The 14,579-nt window shown below is 36.8% G+C and overlaps 1 protein-coding gene across 1 annotated transcript; it reads right to left on the bottom strand.

Annotated features, from left to right (window-relative positions):
- Nucleotides 1-1,279: 1,279 nt before the first annotated feature.
- On the bottom strand, nt 1,280-14,276 carry im:7154036 (fermitin family homolog 3). Its single transcript, XM_051893693.1, has 15 exons — nt 14,080-14,276; nt 13,118-13,242; nt 12,481-12,714; nt 12,192-12,308; nt 11,127-11,295; nt 9,247-9,349; nt 8,605-8,712; nt 8,367-8,495; nt 5,450-5,496; nt 5,013-5,137; nt 4,828-4,934; nt 3,280-3,495; nt 3,025-3,149; nt 1,953-2,094; nt 1,280-1,816 (listed from the first exon to the last, which is right to left on the bottom strand). The coding sequence occupies exons 2-15, from the start codon at nt 13,239-13,241 to the stop codon at nt 1,637-1,639; spliced, it is 1,926 nt and encodes a 641-aa protein (XP_051749653.1). The 5' UTR covers nt 13,242; nt 14,080-14,276; the 3' UTR covers nt 1,280-1,636.
- Nucleotides 14,277-14,579: the final 303 nt, after the last annotated feature.

The raw sequence follows: 14,579 nt of genomic DNA, 5'->3' as shown, positions 1-14,579 counted from the left end.
GTCTTCAGGGTGCCTTTTGATTGTCACACAGCTTTCGAATGGTTAGGCTGCATCTGAAATCTTATACTCTCTTGAGTAGGTACTTATTTTGAATAAGTAATTACTTTGCGACTGCTAAGAAAGTACATTCTATATAGTATGAATGCGTTTATGAATGTAATCTGGACGTACTACATTCCCTAGAGCTGCACGATTCTCGATAAATTAAAAATCACATTTTTTTTTTTTTTTTTAAATAGCATTCACGATTCTCCCACAATTCTGAACAGATATCTAAACAAAATAAGTAATTTACCAGAGGGCCTAACAAAATGTTAATTGCTGCAGTCTATTTAAAATGTTTAACTAATTTGAATGAACAAAGAATAATAGGTTTGAATGAATGATTCAATGACTCACTCATACTTTACAGTCATACTTGTTAGTTTTTGAACAAATCTCTTGAATGAATGATTCACTGACAAATACATTTTTTTAACAGTAATTTGTCGCCACCTACTGGTGTAAGGATGTAGTCAATACAATCATTATATGAAGCACCAAGTTACTTTCAAAAGGTGATTTGCCCTATTTTGATCACTACAGTAGACAGCAGCGTAGTTCAAGATCTACTTACAGCACCTTTATATGGTAAATTCCTAATGAAGAACCAAGTAATTCTTTGCCCATCTGAAGAGAGATGTCACAAATTAATATCAGTAGAGTGTTGTATAATATAAAATATATTAAATATAGCAAATTAATACATTTTATATTTGTATATTTTATTTATATACAATATATTGTATATAAATAAATACCAATTGTATTAGTATAATATATTCACCATTTTAAAATAATATCCATATATAATTGCAATTCGAGTCTCCATCCTTTAAGCACATGATTAAGAATACATTTTAGTGCACAGGATGCCGTCTGCTGTACGCAATGCTTGTGAAACTTGCATTGCGGTTTCCTGCGCCAAATTATGTTGCCACAACATATCCTTTTTAACACTTGAGCTGCAAAGCCAATCATTGTATCCTGGCCTGGCACCACTGAACACCATGGCCTTTCATTGATGCTTAATACAAGAACCCAAAAGCTTGAATTCTGAAGTTGACCTATTGAGCTCAATTGAGAGAGATATACTCTCTCTCTCTCTCTCTCTCTCTCTCTCACTCTCTCTCTCTCTCTCTCTCTCTCTCTCTCTCTCTACCAATTTAAATAGAAAGCCAACAATAAGAATCAGATGCATCAGAAACTACACTTTAAAAAAGTAAATACCTGACAAGGATTGATAACTACAAAAAAAATTCAAATTTAATAAAAATTTAATAACTACAAGATAATAGAGAGAATAACACTGAAAATATCCTACCGTAAGAATGATCAAAGCTAAATAAGACAAAAACAGAGAAATCCCACATAGCTACATGTCACAAAATGAAACACCTCAGGTCTCACAAACTAGTCAAGACACAATAGTGTTGTTGTTTTTTTCAGGTACATACTCATGAATGGTCATATCAGATGTGAATTTATGCTGTGGTTATTAATAAAGATTTCTCAGTTTTTTTTTGTTGTTTTTTTTGGCAGATTTCTCTTCATTTTGTATTTCATCAGTCCATAGATGTACAGATTTTTATCCCCCTCATAGAGCTTCATGGCCGCCTGTCAGTTTGTGAAATAGCTCCTCGTTCAGGGTGTCGCTCTGCTCTCGACCTCGTGTGGACATGAAGATGTAGCCGCCGATGTACTCGTGGACAATCTTACAATCTGCAGTTACACAGCTAAAGGCGATGTTCACATTCCCATCAAACTCAATGGCAACCTGGTACAGATATGGAAGGGATTTATTATTTGACATAGTGACATTTATATCAATCCGAGAACTTGGAAGAAGCTTTTGCACTTCAAAAATGGACCAATCTCATAATATACATAAAGACAGATTATAGGCAGATTACCTGTTTGATGTCCCAGTTGACATTCCATTGCCTCATGGTGTTGTATCTCCAGGTTTTCACAACATCTCCAATACTCAGGTCAATACGGATTAAACGATTATTGGCAATGCCAAGCACCTCATCCTTGCGGCAACCCTTAAACCTGCATTTATGTGGACAGAAATTGTACATGTTGTTTCTGATGTCACTTACAACCTGATTGTAATTGATTATTTTGCTTAGATTCTTTTAGTAGCAATATCATTATTATTAATAATACAGTTTAAGCCCTGTTTCCACCTGCTATTAAGATGCGTTTTAGTTGATCGGATCACAAGTGGACGATGCTAAATGCAGGTGTAAATGGGGTCTAAAATGTTTTGAGCTTGTCCACTTTCAACCACTTCCAGAGGTAGTCGAAAATGCATTGGACCGGATTGCTTTCGTAGAGTAGACGCTCATGTGGTCAAATGTGTTCAAACAGCCATAAAAGACCGCCTACTCTCCGCCCTACTGACCTAACCCGAAAACAGTATGGGAAGCGTGGTAGCCAGATGGGATTTAAACTTTGTCGGCTGAAGACCCAAGTTTGGTTTGATGAAAGATGAAAAACGTATGAAAAAGATGAAAAACGTACCAAGCACAATGTTCTCTCACCATTCCTGATTTCTATGCCCTCACAGTTTCTACCGCACTCACCGTATCCTTGACTCAAGTGGTATACGCGCTGGAGATTAATATTTGGTAAATAAAGTGGTAAATTAAGTTTTTTTGCGCAAAGCACTCACGTCGTTTCATTAAAATTTAGGTTAAACCACTGGAGTCACATGGATTACTTCAATGATGTCTTTACTACCTTTCTGGGGCTTGAAAGTGTTAGTTGCGTAGGCTGTCAATGGAGGGACAGAAAACTCTTTGATTTCATTAAAACGATCTTCATTTGTATTCTGAAGATTATGTGGGTGAGTGACTCATCCCCCATGCATAATAAAAAATTACACCACTAGACCACCATGACTCACAGTCTTAAAATAAGTTGCCTGTCACTGGTGCATGACAGGCTCTGCCTACAAACAAGTTTTACTAAACTCACCTGACTACAATATAAGAGAGGCCAAAGTCCGGCAGAGCCTGCCAGATCTGAAGGAACTTCTGAATGGCATCTGTTAATGAGAGCTGAGCTACATTCTGATAGGCCTCCAGGATCCTCGGCGCGAGCTGAACAATTGGAGAGAAAGGGAAAGAGCAATAAAGTTCAAGGGGAACAAAAAAGCAGAAATGAAATGTCACACTAAAGACTAATAATGCTGTAATTAACCAGTTCAAGTGTGACTCAGAAACATGGTACCTGTTTGGGTTTGTACTTCTTCTGGTAGCGTGGAGACACAAGGCTGTGTGTATTAATACTTTCATCTGTTTGAGCTGTGTTATTACTAGGTGTGGTTTTCTGCATGGCCAAGAATGACTGGATGCTCTGCACCTCACTAGAGAATGAGCTGTCAGCCAAAGTCTTGCCTTTTGAGGCCAAACGACATGCTGCCATCCATCGGCTGTACTGTTGCTCCTAAGAACAAGACAGAGTCAAAGTTTTTCTTGGTTTTTGGTACCAGACAAAAAGGATATCTTCTGATGGGATTTGGAAGAGACTGGATCCAATATTCCTGGCACATCATAAGGATTTAATATTTTTGGCATATGATGTAACAAAGCCACTGGCACCAAAGCTCTACAACCTAATTAGGCTTACAATTCTTTCATAAAAAACAGCCCTTTTTTTTTTTTTTTTTTTACTACGCAATTCTTTGTAAACTCTAGAATGCTGAAACTGAAAACCAGCAATATTAATGGTTGATTAATTGTACACTGATTAATGGTACACACTTGGGGAACATATTTTTAGTGGAAACTAAGCAATTTAAAATTTACATTACATTAATTTTTATATTGAATATTTATATGTGGGATTTACACTTACATTTAAGATTTACAGATAGAATTTATATTTGACATTTAGATTTAGATTTGAGATTTTGGGCTATTTTGGTTCCATAACTTCTTTATGACTTCTTCATCTTTCAGAATAGTGGGGGAAAAAACTCAAAAAAAATTCACATTTCAGTGTTTATTTTTTTACACTTGTCTATGTGCATCTGCAGATTTCAGTTATAATACATAAAGGCAGTTTTCTCAATGTTATTTTTTTTTCCCCCCTGTACTGAGCCAGAAATCTCCACTTAAGTACATTTACCCCCGGTTTCACAGGCTAAAGCCTAGTCCCAGACTAAAATGCATGTTTAAGCTGTTTTAACTGAAAACAACTTGCACTGACATATCTTAAAATATGTCAGTGGCGTTGTTTTGTCTCAAGATGCACACCAGTAATGTTTTTTTGTTGTTGTTGTTGTTCTAAGGCACATTTATAAAAGCTATTTAAATATATATCAAATATATATAGAACCCTAGGGTTCTTGACTCAATCTTAAAGAACGCTTTATGCCAAAAAGGTTCTATATAAGGAGAAATGTTTCATATTTAACAGGTTTTTTTTTTTTCTTTTTTTTCTATTGATAAAGTATGTTTATGATCTGCTTAATTCACACACACACACACACACACACACACACACACACACACACACACACACACACACACACACACATTTAATTAATTAAAACTAAATTCATAAAATCATCCCATGATGGGAACCCCTAAAAGATTCTATATATGAAATGCCTTTCAGAACCCTTTAGGGTTATATATATTGAACTTTTAAAATACACTTAAGATCTCCAGGTCTGAATGCCTTTATGTGATGAGTTGCTGCCATTGATTATACATACTGATTGATTATACATACAATAGCTGAGCTGTTGTACACAGATAATCATTGACTTACCTGCTCACAGCGCAAGTAGACCTCATTCATGCCCTCTGGCCCGGGTATCAGCAACCTGATACAAAACTTCTGCCCAGCAACACTCACATCAGGGGCCACCTCGCAACCTGTGTTGATGAAAGACTTTAAGTTGTTCGTCTGTGTGACGGGTACATACATGTTTTAATTGATGAGTGTGTGATTACCTTTAAGGTTCATCTGTTGAATTGGTTCTTTACTGCTTTCCTCTTTACTCTTGTAGTAGGAGATGGTCGTATCCTTAAATGTAAACCAGTATTGTTTATATCCTTTCAGTGTCAGCCTCTTCGGTCTGAGAGAAACCATAGGGATATTTTAAAGAGTCAGGGTTGTTTGTATGGAACTTTTCACAATGCGAACATTGTGTAATACACACTGTGACAAGGAAGAAAAAACTTCCTTGGATGCAGGAGGAGAAAAAAACCCTACACTACACGCCAGTTCTCCTCTGGCTACACAATTTAAGCATAATATCAGCATTAGTTAGCTATGTTACTATATTGTTCAAATGGTAAGAATTATTTGTCTTTGAGTTTTGTCTCAGATTTGATAATATGAAAATTGAGGTATGTATGTTGGAGGGGGGCTGGGATTTGTGTCTTACCTGAATATTTTCAAGTAGTCATGTAGTTCTGGTGCTGTCATTGTTTCCTGTGTGGACATTTGAGATGTTAGAGATGCCAACAGCCATTTCAGATGAACCATACATGTAAGTGACTGAGTGACTATCACCAAAATAGTGTAATATGAAACATCAAATTACAACTCCAATAACATCATAGTTTATGATAATATGTCTTAAGTAAACAAAAAATAAATAAATCCACACTGGCGAAGCAAGAGTCAACCATAAAATGCATGGTTTTAGCTGACTGTGTTCTCATGACAAGAATATTGTTCATAAATATCAGTTTTGGGCAAGTTTTCACATCTGTTTTATATGTTATTTATTTTACAGTTCATTAATTTCCTGACAAATATTTTTACTTTTTTTCTCAATTTTTGTTGTTCCATGAATAGTTTTGTTTTTATAATTGCTTAAATTATGCTAAAAAGTCATCTAAATGCCAATAATTGTCAGGAACTTGGGTTTGATCACTGCCTTTTCTACCTTTTCTTAGCTTTGTTTTTGTTTTCCTTTCTCCACATGGTGGCAGAACACAGCCGATTCTCATCATCAGTCAGCACAGCTATTGGTTTCTGACTCGTTCTTGCTTCTCTCATTATTACTTGTTCTATATTTATGCTCGCTCTATGCTTCTCAAATGCCAGAGTGTTTCACGAGTTCACACTTACAAATAATCAGATAAATAGTATTCGTATAGTATGCGTATTTGGCGTGCTGTCCAAGGAGAGGGCTCCGAGCTCAGTATTTGGCCATATATATATATATATATATATATATATATATATATATATATATATATATAGGTCTCCACTCATGCTGATTGGGTAGATATGTTGATTGCTGACTGCTGGTTGGAGTGATGTGATGATTAGTTAGATCATTTCAATGTGTTCCTCCCGGACTTTGTTAATAAAACATCATTTTGTGAACTTCCCAGGTGTTTATCCTGATCCTGTCAGCCTGTCTGTCCATTCTGTCATCTGTCAGTCTGTTATTACAAGCTCCTGCTGTGTCCCTGCTCAGTTCATTGGTGGTATCATGGTCTCCTGACCGTCCTGCCTGGTGTCATCCTCTGATCATCCCTTGTATTCTGTCACACTGGTGGACTGTTTTCTGGTATGGATCTCTGCCTGTTTATGACCCTGATTCGGACTCTCACTTGGTGCCTTCACTTGATTAGACTGTCTTCCCAACTCTGGCCTTGGCCCATTTAGACTCTCTTTCATTTCTCTGCCCAGCCAGCTGGAGCTCGGCTCAGACCTTGGCGTCCCGCTGTTTTGTTTTGTTTTCAAGTGACTCCCAGTAAAGTTTCTATACAGTATCCATCTGCTTCTCAGTCCTCTCTCACAGAATAGACTTCACACTCTGGTCAGTATGGACCCAGCTGAGGGATCTCCTGCCTGCTCAGCAGTGAAATGCCATGCTGAGCTGTAATGAGGAGGATTACTTCTGCACATCTGACTGTTGATACTCTGGTTTCTCAGGGCTCCCAGCCCCTCCGACTTTTTTTGCCACCGCCGATTGTCCTTCCCATGAGCCTCAGATTAACAACTCTCCTCTTTATTCTGGTGAGCCTGCTGGTCAGTCCTATCTTATTACCTGCAGATGGTCTTCAGTTAGTCTCAAGGCGCCTCTCTTGCCCCCCCACATGACTGTGCCATCTATCTTCTCCCTGGCACCTTGAGTGCACCTCTTTTCCATGTTTGCTTCTGAAAGGGTGGCCATGGAGAAGTATTTGTCTGAGTCTCTAGCAGCCGGTATCATCTGTCACTCTGTCCCCAGTTGGGTTCTATTTCGCATACCTAGAAGATATTCTCATCCTTCTCCATCTCTCTCCAGGTGCACGTCAGGTGGGTGTTCGAGAGGCTGCTGGAAGTACTCATTTCATGCCCAGTCAGTTCTGTTCTTGCTTTTCCAAGATGGCCCACTTCATTACCTTTCCCAAACTCCTGTATGCTAGAGCAGTGGTTCTTAACTCTGGTCCTGGGGACCCAGTGAACTACACAGAACAGAATCTCAAAGTTTTTGAACATTTCCCTCGTAATTGCCCAGGAAACGCAAATATAGATCAATTAACACACACAATGACAATTTAGCATGACATTTTGTGAAAGCAAAGACTTGCTCCATATGAACTGCTATAGGAGAGAAAAACAACTGAGCTACCCAGAAGGAAATACAGATTTTTTACTGAGTAACTACTGAGTTTATTAATATCTGTATTTAACTCTTTCCCCGCCACTGATGGAATTCCCCGTCTTTCTGTGTTTTCACTGTTATATGGTAGGGGGTGCTATTACACAACTTCCGAAAGAGTACAGAATCTCTGCATCAAAAACACATGCAAAAAAGAAGCAGAAACATGTGATAAAAGCATTGCTTATGCACATTTGTCTTCTTTAAAAAAAAAAAATGTTTTTCTCAACAAAATGTTTCTTTTTTTTTATGAAACATTCAAGTGTTGAGAAAAAAAGAATGCATAGAGCATTTTTTTTTTTTTTTTTTAAATAAAGAAGAAGCTCTGTTCTTTCTTTTGATATATTGCATGTTCAGGCTATTCATACAACAAAATATCCTGGGGGCCATGAAAATTTTGTGAAAATGATCAAAAATGCTGGTGGTGGCTTGCAACTTTTATAAAAAAACGCTGATGGGGAAAGAGTTAAAATATTGAAATAAAGATGGTCTGGTCTGTAGAAGCCAGTAGAAGATGTAAAGGTGTACACTGGAACAATGCAGCGAAAGCAAGGAATATAAAAATTTTAGCATGTAATTTGTTTGGTGTAGTCTTTGCTTTGCATTTATTTTTTGTGAATATGTAAATATGTGCCTGTGCTCTACAGGCTTTGTTAAAAGTTTTGTTGAAGTGGTGTGTTTATGTCATGAAACTGACCAGCATGTCATCTGCACTGCTCTCTCCTTCCATTTTCACCTCCAGGCACTGTAGAGCTGAATCTAGATCATCCATAGCAGGACAGGATGTCACAAATTGCTCTGTTAGAGACACTTTCCCAATGTGGTACTAATGTGATCACACACACACACACACACAAAGATCACAAAAACAGATTATTAGATAGATCATTGTTCATGTGTATGATGAATTGATATCTGCTCTCCATCACCTATACCTGTAATGCAGCAAAGACCATCATCTCCTCTTCAGTGCATTCAATTTCCTCCAGCAGGAGGGCCCACCTCGCCTGCTCATACAGCTGTGTCAGACGCACCGCATCAGCCTGGCAGGTACATTCATGTTTTTCATCATTTTTGGGAGGGAGAAAAAGACAAAAGAATCATTATTTAGATTTTACTGTTTATAAAAAGATTTTTTGTTAAAAAACAAGTATTGCTGATTTTACTGTCTATAAGATTATGCATTATATGAAAAATACTATTTAAAAAACAATGTTCATTTTTGAGGTAGTGGCATCATCAAAGTCAGCGTTTTATTAAGTGTATTCTTATATTTACATTGTCAAATTCTGTTGTTGGTGACATCAAAGTGATCACTTTTTTAAATACTACTTTTTACTGTACAAAAATATTATTGTACATAATGTGATGTGTTGTAATGATATGGTTATGGTTGTTATTTGCTCATTTTGCACTTATTTTATGCTTATTTTGCCAAACACTATAAGACTAAACAATAAATTAAAAAAAATTAAAAATACAGTTTGTCAAGAAAAACTGTACCAAAAATGTAAATACTAAAAATGTAAATCTAATTGAGAAACACATCAAGAACAGAGTGATGGTGTCATGCCTACCTGTGGTACGATGTCGTGAAAGCTATAGTATTTGAAACGCAGAATGAGTTTATCATTCTCTTTGACTCCCTGTTGTAGGAGAGAACGGGACGAATCCAACCACCTGAGCAGAGATTATATTACCATTAAAGCAGATTCTCAATGATTTTCACAGCAGTCTCACAATGCATTGTATGCAACTGTAGCTGGGGTCATTAATGTACTGATAAAATCCTAAATGCGCAGGTCCTGTGTGATGGTATCAGATTGGTATTGCACTGATGGTATTACATTGATGAAGAGAATGAATGAATGTGCTATGGTATTTACATTTTACCAATAATACCTAAAAAAAAGTAAATGTCCAAAAAGTATATATATATATATATATATATATATATATATTTGCTTATAGTAAAATGGTGAACAGTTCAAGTTTGGAGAATGTACAGTGGATTCAGAAAGTATTCAGACCTCGCTATTTGTTATGTTACAGTCTAATGCCGAAATGTTTCCTGAATGACGATGCAAAGAACAAATTCTGCTGCATTGGTTCCCAAAAGCACAGTGGCATCCCTAATGCTTAAAGAGGTGGTTAATTATGATTTCACTTTTTTAACTTTAGTTAGTGTGTAATGTTGCTGTTAGAGCACAAACAACATCTGCAAAGTTACAATGCTCAAAGTTCAACGCAAAGGGAGATATTTTCTTTTAAAGAATTCGCTGTTTAAGGACTACAACAAATGGCTGGTAAGGACTACAACGAGCTTCTTTCCAGGGTTAGTGACATCACTAACCCTAAAATTTACGTAAACCCCGCCCCCGAGAACACGCAACAAAGGGGGTGAGGCCATGTTGGGCTGCTTTAGAGAAGAGGAAGAGTTGTTGTAGTAGAGTGTTGTTACCATGCCGTCATTTTACACCGGACTGCTTCACAAACGAGGGTCAATTCAATGCTGGATTTGCACAAAAGATTAACATGACGGCACATGCTTGTCGATGAGTTGAATCAACTCCACAGCAACTACATAAATTTATCCACTAACCATTCAGAAACGTCCAGATGCATTCCAAAAGTTGTAACTTTTTCTCTCCATCAGTGTCCAACTCCAGTTGGAATAATGTAAGGCTGAACACCATTACTGATAATCCTCATTTTGGCTGTGTGAGATTCTCCAGCTTTGTTGAGCAACCTAAGCGTAAACTGTTAAAGCTCCGCCCTCTTTTGTAAAGCAGACCGGGAGCAGCAGCTCATTTGCATTTAAAGGGACACACACAAAAACTGCGTGTTTCCGCCCACACCCACATAGTTGCAAATTTGACAAGCTATAAAAAAATACTGGTTCTTTTTTGGCATTGGTGGTTCTGTAAAGTACCTTTAACATCCATTAAAACTTTCCTTTCCACTAAAGGTTCTTTATTGTGGAAAACGTTTTTTTTTTTAGATTACTAATGTACTTCACACTAAGAAAAGAAAGGTTCTTTTAAGAACTGTTCACTGAGGTTCGTTGGGGAACCAAAAATGGTTCTTCTATGGCATTACTTCAAAAACCCACCTTTTGAAATCTTTATTTTTAAGAGTGCAGACTTGAGACTGTAATAGCTGCCAAAGGCACTTCAACTGAAGTACTGAGTTAAGGGTCTGAATATTTATGTTAATATGATATTTCATTTTTCTTTCTTTAAAATAAATTTGTTACCACAAATCCGTTTTTGCTTTGTGATTATGGGGTATAGAGTGTTTTAGCATAAGGCTGCAACAAAACAAAGTTTTAAAGAAAAAAAAAAGGGTTCTGAATACTTTGTAAATGCACTGTCTAGAACCTTTTCACACACAGTATTCAGTATTGTGTGTTTAGTGGCCCTGTATACTGGATGTTGCCTTCAGCGTATTACCCTACCTGCCGTTAATTTGTGCTTTCTCCGTCACATTAGTTGTCCGGTACATCTTAGCAATGGTCTCTGGGGCTGGGGCAGGCTGACTGACTGCCAGCATCTTGTACACAGCCTCAGTTGCAGGTGATTCAGCATAGAAAGCAGGCATGCCATTGGCAAGCTTCAGGATGGTGGCTGCAATTGCACAAATTAGCAAATATCTAAAATATTTAAATATAACTAAACATGTACAAAATGTTCAATTTTAGACCAGCTTTACATGACCTTTACTTGTGTTAATACATATATTGTGCCGGTATTATATTGATGAAAGGTGTTTGTATTGTAAAAAGCAATATACATTACACATAAAATTTAATTATTTCATTATCTGTGTCTTTATTTTACTGGAAACTCCTGTCACCATGTCAAAATCCTTTTGTGTGTGTGTAACTATACTTGAAAATAAAAGTCATTCTGTTTCCATTTCTTATTCTAGCAACAGTTAAGTAGGCTAAATAAGGCCCTGTTCACACCTGGTATTAAGATGCGTTTTGGTTGAACAGATCACAATTGGACGACGCTAAATAGTTGTAAATGGGGTCTAAAACATTTTGAGCTTGGCCACTTTCAACCACTTCCAGAGGTAGTCAAAAACGCATTAGACGGGATTGTTTTCGTAGTGTAGACGCTCGTGTGGTTGAATGCGTTCAAACAGACACAAATTAAAATATATAAATATATAAATTGCGTAAGCTTATTTCATTCATTAGATCGAAAGACCTGAAAAAACCCATACTTTTAAAACACTTGCTGTTTTAAAAAAGTGCTTTATAAATAAAGTTTGACTTTTGACTTTGACTACTTTTACCCCCCATAGACCCTCTCCTCAAAGAAATCAGGACAGAAGTGGTTGAAAGAGACGGATTAAAGCGCCAGGTGTGAACGGGTATGTGTCTGCCTCGTCTACTTGTGATCCGATCGACCAAAACACATCTTAGTATCAGGTGTAAACAGAGTCTTAGCACATTGGGTCTTATGTCTATGTGAATTAGTTTGGAATTAATATTTTCTGTATATGTATTACTCACTTGAAGGAAGCGGTGCGCATGTGATGTCATACACTTCTTCCTCAACATCTTTATCTTTCTTTTTCTTCTTCCCTTCTACTGGCCAAAGTAGGGATAGTTCCTCTGGGCGGCGAATGTCTAAAGAAGAGAAAACAAACAGTAATGTACAGGTACATAGTAATGTACATAACTTTGAGGGAACCTTGCCAGAATGTTAGGCAAAGTTCTGAGAACATTCCCTGTTAGCTGGGTAGATGATCTCAAAGCCAGAAGCTAGAAGAGCTAAAACCGATCTCAACTCATCACTCACTCAGGAGTTTGCAAATGCCCATGACAGTGCGGAACACAGGGCTGGAGAAGCAGACCCTCAGGCGGAGGGTGATGCCATTGGGTATTAGCAGGCGCAGGGGCTTGTGCTGGGGCGTGAGGCAGAGTCGGGCGTCCGCATGAATTCCACATTTATCCAGCGTCCAGGACGGTTTCAGCAACCACTGCTGCTTCTGTTCCCACCACAGAGCATGATCGGACCAATCCTGCTTTATTTCTACAGAATAGAAGACAATTCTGTCATCACCCTCATCTTGATTCAAACACATATGGTTTTATTTCTTTTGTGTTCTACAAAAGAAGATGAAGAATGTCTCTGAAAATGACAGCATTTGGTGATATTCAAATGTGTGATGTTTGAATATGTGCAAACATTAATGGGTTGGGGAATGGCAAAAGAAAATTTGCAAAAAATTATTTTATTTACTCATCCATTTTAAGATACTTTTTTGTCCATTTGGTTGAGTATTCCAGTCCAGTCGCTCTGTATGCTTTTCATTGAATGGGGCAGTGTGAAAATTGACTTTGCTTGTAAAGACTTCAACAATCCTAATGCTCTTATAGCAATTGCAAAAAAAAAAAAAAAACATATTTTAATAAATCAGACATCAAAAACTCACGTGACTTTTCCACAACTTTAAGGATGACTCCACCAATATGTAGATCCGAAGTGACACTGATTTTAAGAGGCGGGGCCTCCGGTCCCAGTTCCTCTACATTGATGGACAGGTCCCACACTGCCATTCTGATATGAATAGAAATGCCATGAGATATTATGCTTCCACAATCTCAGCTATTTCCCTTTTCTATAGTTTTGCATGTAATCTGTTTAACCTGCTTTCAGTTTGGGCTTGCTTTAATCAGCACAATTACATACAATTGGGTGATTGTAAAATTCATGATTAATATTATTAACATAAAAAATTTACGGAAATATATATATATATATATATATATATATATATATATATATGTTTTAATTTAAGTTTAAAAATTAAAAAAAAAAAATGTGAGTGTGTGTATATGTGTGTATAACTATTTAAATCAAATTTAAATTTTGACTTGTGTGTATATATATAAAACTATTTAAATCAATAGTTTGAAAATTTTGACTTGTGTGAAAGTACTTTGCATAGGGCCTTTTTTAACTTTCTCAGCACTCTTGTTCTTCTCTAAAATTTGCTTGATAGTTTTATTCTGTGTGCTAAGAAATAAAGTCAACTTTACATCATGTAAAGTTACATAATTTTCAAAAACATTAATTAATGAAAAAAGAAAAATGAATTAAACATGCTGTGTGGATTTAATGTGATCAGTGACTTTTGCTATTCGATTCAATATACACACAAGATCTACAAAAAAAACAAAAAATCTTGGTTAATGTAGCAAGGTGCACCAATTGACACTTAGATATTTAAAAAACAAAAAACACTTAAGAAAGAATCATGTCAAATGGAATCCATCTAGGCCTGAAGGCCCATGCGTGCCCACCCCTCTCTTCATTTCTAAAACTCACAACAGCCATCAGACAAAACATCCCACCCTTCCTTTCTGTTCAGTTTCATTTTTCTGTGTTTCTTACCTCGTATGGTTCCAAAAATCTTAAGCGATGTACGGGCTACGCCCTTGGTCTCTAGCACTTTCTATCTCTCTGTCTCTCAAGAAATTTGTGAGACATGTGCTGTCACTTCCTCCCCTCTCTTTCTCTCTTTCTCTACTGAGGTTTCACCTCGTCTGTGCTGCTGTGCAAGTGAATAGCTGTTCTCTTTTTTTGACTGATTTCTTAAGGGTTCAGCTGACCATAAATAGGTTTCTCTTCCTCTTCCTGCGACGGAGACTGGAGATGCTCTTCTGAAATGAAACAAAGGCAATTATTAGTCTCCTTTCTGCACTCGTATTCATATTGATATAATGGTAACACTTTACAATAAGGTTTCATTTGTTAACTACATTAGAACTAAAAATGAACATTACTTCTACAGCATTTATTATTCTTAGTTAATGCTAATCTCAACATTTACCAATACATTTCAAGATGAAAATTTGTTTCTGTTAACATTAGTTAACAAATGAGACCTTAAT

The sequence above is a fragment of the Ctenopharyngodon idella genome, chromosome 5, assembly GCF_019924925.1.
Source record: "Ctenopharyngodon idella isolate HZGC_01 chromosome 5, HZGC01, whole genome shotgun sequence".
Classification (NCBI taxonomy): domain Eukaryota; kingdom Metazoa; phylum Chordata; class Actinopteri; order Cypriniformes; family Xenocyprididae; genus Ctenopharyngodon; species Ctenopharyngodon idella.
Note: the sequence above shows the minus strand (reverse complement) of the source record. Positions and strands in the feature narration are given on the sequence as shown.